This window comes from Hevea brasiliensis, chromosome 17 (assembly GCF_030052815.1).
Source record: "Hevea brasiliensis isolate MT/VB/25A 57/8 chromosome 17, ASM3005281v1, whole genome shotgun sequence".
In the NCBI taxonomy this organism is placed as follows: domain Eukaryota; kingdom Viridiplantae; phylum Streptophyta; class Magnoliopsida; order Malpighiales; family Euphorbiaceae; genus Hevea; species Hevea brasiliensis.
In genome coordinates, this window is record NC_079509.1 from 53,396,025 (window position 1) to 53,404,547 (window position 8,523).

Here is an 8,523-nt window from a genome sequence, read left to right on the forward strand (position 1 = left end):
TGATTTTGAACAGTAGAGGGACTTTCATTAAGTGCAAAATGGCCAAAGGAAGGTGTATTTATAGCTTTGGAACGTTTTTTACTGTTGCAGAACTCATTTGAACGTTACAGATACGAATTTCAATAAAATAGCCGTTATTTTGTCGTTTTCTGCGATGTTGTGCAGAGTTGAGACAGTTAGCATACTTGAGAAAATAGCAAACCAGTTAGCATACTAAAATAAGTAGCAGACCAGTTAGCATACCAGGAAAACTTTTCTGCATAACTTTCAAAACTATAAAGCTTTACACCAAATCATAGTCAAATACTTTTAGGCCAGTAATGATATTTAAAAGAAAATCTTTTGAGGGATTGAAAATGAGCATCATTGACTTTTACTCCTCAATTCTTTTCACAACCAATTCTAGAAATTAAAACTAACTTCTATACTAGATGTACTTTCGAATCTGATTTTTCAATGCAGCCTTGGAAGGTAACCTTTTCTTCTTTTATCTCCTTTGATTCGTCCTGTGTTATCCTTAGAATGTCATCCTTTCTTCAGAAGCACGAATCCATCATGAAATCCTTGTGACTTTTTCTTTGAGATACACAATATTTAAAACAATGTTAGTTTGATTCTAGTTGAGTTTTGGTATCATCAAAATCTATGCTCCTTTGAGCTTGTGGGGTCAACAAGGTTCCTAGTCCATATTAAACCGCGTTGAAGCACCGATCAAGAAGTATGCATAAAAGCTCGCCGTGATACTAAAGATGTGAGAAAACAAATAATACTAATTGTGATTTTAATAATACAAATTACAGTTTAGTTATTACTCTATAAAATAAATAATCATTTTACTATTATGTCCATGAAGATATTGGATGTCTAAATAGTTTTATATATATAAGCAGGTGCAGTATTGATGCTACTGACGAACTGCCAGATTACATGAAAGTTTTCTACAAGGAATTACTGAATGTTTTTGAGGCAACAGAGAATATTGCGAGTAAGGAAGGAAGATCCTACTGTGCCTATTACGTAAAAGAAGAAGTAAGATTTGTCTAGATTTTTGATATATTCAACTTAATCAATTAATTTTTTCTTTGGTTGGCTTATGGCTGCTGGTATTAATTAATTTACTTTTGATAATGCAAATTAATTCATTAGTTTAAAAACTTGTTGAGATCCTATCGCATGGAGGCACAGTGGTTTAATGAAGGGTATGTGCCAACATTTGATGTGTATTTGCAAAATGGTTCTGAGTCAAGCACCTATGGCGTAGTTGTAGCAGCAGGCTTTATTGGAATGGAAAAGATTGCAGGGATCAAGGAATATCAGTGGCTTCAAAGTAACCCAAAAATTGTCAAAGCTCTCAAGGTACTTGGGCGTCTTGAGAACGACATAGTATCCCACCAGGTATACACAAACACATAGATCGAAATTCCAATTTCGTTCTTTTCCATTTTGAATTGAAAAAAAAAAAAAAACCAAAAAGGTTATCGCCTATTAAATGATTTCATAGCCTCTGGTTTAACCCAACCCATAAGTGGATCTACAACAGATTGAGTTCCAAAGTGTTGAGAGTACGAATAACCCTTAGTTGATTCACCCAAAGGCATAAACGGAGAAAATTTGTAGTCTCAATGCTGCAGTGGGGTGTCGAATCAGGGCTGGATGTATCCAATTTCATTTTATGCTTAAGAAATTTAATCACTTTTAACTCAACTGCATGAAAATATAGGCTGAGCAAAAGAGAGGAGACTCTGCTTCATCGGTAGAGTGCTACATGAAAGAACATGATGTTTTAGAAAAGAAGGCTGTGGAAGAGATTCTTAAAATTTGCGCAAATGCATGGAAGGACATCAACGAAGAATGCATGAAGCCAACTGCTCTGCCAAGTCCTATTCTCCAATTGTTGGTTAACCTTGCTCGAATAACAGAGGTTTCTTACAGATTTGACGACTCCTACACCAACTCATCAAGTCTGAAAGATAAAATTACAGCATTGCTTCTGGAGCCACTTCCTTTGCAAGACCAAGTTAATATATAATACGATGAGTTTCGTATATATGTCTTTCCCCTGCTTGGCTTGGATTGTCCCTGTGCCGGAAAGGCAAGAATAAATAGTGTGCTTTGCTTTGCTATATATCAGTTGTTGTAAAATAAAACAAATGATCGAGAGGCCAAACACTATGTGTCATCTCTCTCTGCATCTTAATTATGAATAATTAAGGTGCTATGCTTTGTAATTTGATAATGTGTGCAATTTTATGTTTCTTAAAAAAAAAAAAAATTATTATGTGAATAGATGATATATGTATGTATACATATACACACTGTGCCTATATGAATTTTTATTATATCGCTTTATCATTGTCTAAAAATTTATTTGTATTCTGCCATATGATGCTTGTGCTTCTTTTCAAGAATTTCTTTTTTAGTATGATGTTTTCAAGAATCTTAACCAAATCTAAGCTAATATTGAGAAAAATAGCTTAGAAAGTTTTAAAAAATGATTTAAAGTTAAATTTAATATATTTTTATTATAAAAATTTAATATTTAAAAAATTATTATTTTTTTAACAACAACTCGAACAATAATGCTAAACATCACTTCTCTACTTCTCTCCAATGGTGTTTCAGTTTCACAAACAATCACAGATTAATTCTCTTATGGCTTTTTCATAAGCAAAGATAATAATAATAATAATAATAATAATAATAATAATAATAGTAATAAAGTTAGGAAAAATTTAATATAACACTATCCAATTAAACCCAGATTACTAGATCACTTTAATACACCTAATCTAGGACAATGCTTCTTGCTTGCCAATTCTTTGACGTGCGCTTACATTGTCACCTGTAGCTAGGCATCCCATTATTATACCTAATATCACTGAGACATTAATTCATAGCTAATAGCATTAGCCATGAATATGAAATTCATATATTTATGGTTAGTGGTCTGCATTTTTTGTTTAGAATTTATCTAGGAATCGGAACTGAATTGAAATTTTGGTATGATTCTGATTTGGTTCTTTGTTATTTGGGTTTCAGTTCGATTTTTCGTTGTTTCAGTTCTGGTTTAGTATGACTCATTCCTTCGGTTCTAGTTTGATTTGAGATGGCTCTAATTCAATTATCGATTCTTAAAATAATTTTATGTACTTGTTTTTATAAAAAATCATACTTGAATTAACATTTAAGTTTTAAAGTGGATTATTAATATAAAATATATTATATAATATATATTTTAGTATTTTTAAATTATATAATCTTTAGCTATAATGTACATATATAATTTAGGATTAAGCATATTAAATAATATATTAGTATAATTATATTATATAATATAACTTTTAGCTTTTTATTAATTATATTATATTTAATTATAAGATACGAATTTAATTATGAATTAAGTATATATACAGTATAATAGTACACTTATAATTAAGAATTATAAGGTAAATTAATATATTTATAATTAAAATTATTAAGAAAAGATAGAGAAATGAAATTTAATATTATATTGTATTTATTCTATAATCATGCATACATATGTAAATATACATAATTATATTGAAAGTATTATTTTTTAATGCATCTAAAAGAATAAAAAAAAACATATGTATAAGTTCGATTCTCGAGTTGGTATACGGGTCTAGTTCGGTTTTAGTATGGTTCCTATTTGATTCTTAATAAATAACCATAATCGAATCAAAGCATCAAAATAATTAATTTTGGATTAGTGTTGCTCTTGTTCATTTAGCTTGGGACCCAGAGAACCATGCACAACCCTAATTATGACAAATAAATTTAAATTAAATAAAAAAAAAGACCCACCAAACTTACATAGAATCGAAAGCTGTTGTCACGACCCAGGGATGGGGTTGGGATGTGCTCGTTCAACCAGCTACGCATTGGAGTGGACTTCGTGTCCCACATCCGAAACGGGAAGGAAAGATTTGGGCCATATATGTGGGAGCCTTTCTCACCTGGTTAGCGCGCTTTTGGGAATGAAACCTCTTAAAGGACAAATTCGTGAGGCCCATGGGCCAAAGCGGACAATACTAACTGGAGATGGATCAGGCTGTTACAATTTGGTATCAGAGCTGGACTCCCTCTAGTACGGTGTTTGGTGCGAGAACACACCAGGTGGAAGCTAGTGGGCTTGTCACGACCCAGGGATGGGGTTGGTAAGTGCTCGTTCAACCAGCTACGCACTGGAGTGAACTTCGTGTCCCACATCCGAAACGGGAATGAAAGATTTGGGCCATATATGTGGGAGCCTTCCTCACCTGGTTAGAGCGCTTTTGGGAATGAAACCTCCCAAGGGACAAATTCGTGAGGCCCATGGGCCAAAGCAGACAATACTAACTGGAGATGGATTGGGCTATTACAGCTGTTACTCACCTTCAATATATATTGTAGTGTAATATTAAATAGTTGACCTCCAAATAATGTTCTTGAGCTTCTAAAGCCGAAATAAATAGCAAATCTCTTAAAATAAATAAAAAAAATTAATGAGATTTCCTTGAAAATTTAACTAATTATTATATATGACTTATTCAACTATGCAACAAATTGCAATACGTAATTAATTAAATAATATAAAATTAAATCTCAAGTTCATATACAGTCAAGTTTTGTAGATTATAATAGGAAAAAGACATTAAAAAGGAAAACAGCGATTGTCACACACGCGCATATATATATATATATATATATATATATATATATATATATATATATATATATATATATATATATATATATAATTTAAAGAATTAAGGGTATTTTGGATATCAACAAATAGATAAATTACATAAATAGGAGGACTTGAGTCTTCTAAGTTCAATATATATGCACCTACCATTAGATTATGCACACTATTGCTATTTAGTTCTGTTGTCAAATCCACCAAAATTCATTTGATTTTATTTCTTCATGAGAGGTTTGTGTTATTTCTTCTGAAATGTTTTGTGCTATCTTTCTTTTTGATATTTTTGAGGTAATTATAGCTATTAAGTGGAGCATATTTTTCTAATGAATTGCAAATTTAACCTCCTATTTAAAAACTAGAATTTTACAAAACTAAATTCATTTGATTTCTTTTTTTTTAGTCAATTATCATATTTTCAATGAAAGAATTCAATTCTTTTCAATTTCAAAAAAATTCATTTGCAAAAGAAAAAGAGATGAAGCATGATTGTGTGAGAGTTAAATTGAATTCTGTAAACTCTATTTGCATTGATTTATACATAAAATGGGGGAGTATATGTAGTGCTAAACTCTATTTAGCAGCCTTGTCACAAACAAAATGGAAGTTGATTTCAACGGGGGGCTGGAGGGGGATTGGAAAATTGAATTTGCTGTCAAGAATGTCGCATCCATGTCTCACACCATAGGACAAGACATTATGGTCAAGTTTCGTAAATTATAATAGAGAAAAGACATTAAAAAAGAAAGCAGCGATATTGACATCTTGAACATATATATATATGTTCAAGATGTCATCTTGAACATATATATATATATATGTTCAAGATGTCAATATCGCTGCTTTCTTTTTCAATGTCTTTTCTCTATTATAATTTACGAAACTTGACCATAATGTCTTGTCCTATGGTGTGAGACATTGGTGCGACATAAAAACTACAGTTACCATTGAATTTAGTCATGTTGTTAAATCTGTCACAATTCATGTGATTTATTTCTTCATGAGGCTATAAATAGCTATTGTGTTATCTTTTCCTATGATGATTTTGAGGCTATAAATAGCTATTGAGTGGAGCGCATTTTTTCTAACGAATTGCAATTTTAAATTATTTTTCAACATTAGAAAATATTTAAGAAAGTAAATAACTTTTTCAGAAAGTTTTATATTGTTGAGAATATGTAAGTATGAAATTTTCACATCAAAAAAAGATGAGATGAGTGAGAAACATATAAGCGAAAAGGACCCATACACTCATTGCCTTAAAGTTTTGGGTTGAATGTAGTATCAAACTTATGAGTATGTTCTTTTATGAGACCCATCAAGAAAGATTCTCCTTAAACTCTTTGGGCTCTCCAGATTTCTAACAAGTAGTATTAGAGCCGGTGGTTCGATAAGAGACGAGTATGAAGACGGTGATCAGTGATTCCCATAGTGCTCTGACAGGAGGATAGGAGAAGTCGAAAGACTCCTGGTAGGCTCAATGGAGTAGGAAGACACTCTTCTGAAGAAGAGCAGACGGATAGAGTGGAAACTTCATTATACATATGATGGCAGAAAACGTGATGGCTCCGGCATAACTCTTAGAGGTGCATGCTCAAGTGGGTTTGATAGAGTAATTGGGCTCTTGGTGACACTGTAATACTTGAGCAAAGAAAAAGACTTCCATTTGAGGGGGAGCAAGCTCAACAAGGCCAATATAAAAGAAATTCACACTTGAGGAAGTTTATTGAGAATATACAAGTGTGGAATTCTCACATCGGAAAAAAATGGGATAAGTGAGAAACGTATAAGTGGGAAGATCTATACTTCTATTACCTTAAAATTTTGGGTTGGATATGGTGTTAACCCTATGAGTGTATTTCTTTCATAAGACCCATCAAAAGAGATTCTCCAAGGCACATTGAGCTCATCAGATCTCTAGCATATATTTTAATGCTATATATATATATATATATATATATATATGTTTTACTTTATATGTAAGTTACTATGCACTATTATCTTTATGAATGAATGATTCATATTTATTTATTTATTTTTTTAAATTGGCCTATAAACCTTAAATTAATGGCATTAATTGTAATTTTTTTGTTCAAGAAGATAAACTAATTCATTCAAGAAAGGGGAGAATCCCCAGCTAACCATCATCCAACTCTAACGAGGGATTAGAAATCCAACCAGCATAAAACGAACTAGATCAGGCTTGATTAGGCGCCCAATTAGCACATTGATTTGCTAATCTATCTATGTGAGCTAGTGAGGCCAAGGGATATCTATATGAAAAGGATCGAACATCCAAAACAAAAGATTCAAACTCCCAAGGCAAAATAGACTCGTTAGATAAAATCAAAGACCGTCTAGCTCAATAATACGAGGAACATAATTTCTAGTATAAGCCAATCAGCATGCTGCGCTTAGAACTTTCCCTTCAGCTGCTAGAGATGATGAACAATATGAAGACTCCATGAAGCCATCCATCAATTCTCCTTCAGAGTTTCGACATATAACCCCAACAGCTGCTTTAGTAGTCTTTAAATCATAAGAACCATCATCATTATTTTTAAAATATCCTGCTCCAGGAGGCAGCCATCTTTGGGATCGATTTCTGATAGAATTTGAAAGGGCCAACAAAGAATGCTGTTGCGAAAAAGTTATGAAAATCATTTCCCTAAGGGTATTCTTAGCCTTTGCAATCTTAAGAATGGGGAGGCACACTAGAATTAAAAACCATATCATTTCTAGCTTTCCAAATATACCAGCAGATAAGACTAGCGAATCGAAGTTCCCACTTATCTAGATTAGACACCCTTTGTTGCAAGGCACTCCAGCAATTTGAAAAGAGGAAATTCCCTTAACAGTAAGACAGAAACCCAAAGGAGAACCAAACAAGGTAGCCCAAGAATGCTCACAAAAAAAGAACAGATGTTCTATAGATTCTTCTTGCTCGTTACATACAGGGCATATAATTGACAGAGTGCAATGCCTCTTGAAGAGATTTACTTTCGTAGCCAAGGCATCAATACAGACGCACCAAATAAAATTGCATATTTTTGGGGTCCACTGTAAGATTCCAGAACTTCATCCAAGAAAAAATCCCCATACCATTGGAAGATGAAGAAGCAATATGACTATCAGTTGTTCATTGCTTAGACTTCAAAATATGATAAATTGATTTCACTGTTGGTTCTTCAGTTCTCGTATAATGCCACACTCTTCGCTCTTCAGTCAAGACTCTGGATAAAGGAACCTTCATTATCTCCCGACACTCCAACTGACAAAAAGAGGCATATAAAATGTAAGGATCCCATGAAATTGTTTTATGGTGATTCCTAAATATTATTATCAAATACATCCGGAAAATCACACACCATGGGTATGTCACAAATACTAGGCCCTGCCTTCCTGGTATCAACCACACTAGCTAAGTAAGCTTCACAACCCTTCCTTATCAACTTCCTTGCTATAATGGCTGATATGACATTAGAGAGAAAATCTGTTCTCTCACTCACAACTGTCACCTCTTCATTGTCAGAAGTTCTCAATGTGATTCTTTTTAGACAATAATCCACAATAACTTGGTGTTTTGACAACCAATCCATCCCCAAAATCACATCAAACTCATGAGAAGATAATGCAATCAAATCAGCTGGAAACTGATGTTCTTGAATTCTCAAAGGATAATCCTTATAGACCCTGTTCACTGTCACACTATGGCCTAAAGGGCTTGTGACTAGAATATCTTGCTTAATTGTACCTTTTTGTAAACCTCTCTCTTTTGGTATAGTGGCACAAATGTATGAATGTGTAGAATCTGGATCTAT

General features: G+C 32.9%; 1 protein-coding gene across 1 annotated transcript; it reads left to right on the forward strand.

Annotated features, from left to right (window-relative positions):
* Positions 1–873: 873 nt before the first annotated feature.
* LOC110642085 (probable terpene synthase 6) lies at positions 874–2,286 on the forward strand. Its single transcript, XM_058139824.1, has 3 exons — positions 874–1,029; positions 1,147–1,395; positions 1,721–2,286. The coding sequence occupies exons 1-3, from the start codon at positions 928–930 to the stop codon at positions 2,027–2,029; spliced, it is 660 nt and encodes a 219-aa protein (XP_057995807.1). The 5' UTR covers positions 874–927; the 3' UTR covers positions 2,030–2,286.
* Positions 2,287–8,523: the final 6,237 nt, after the last annotated feature.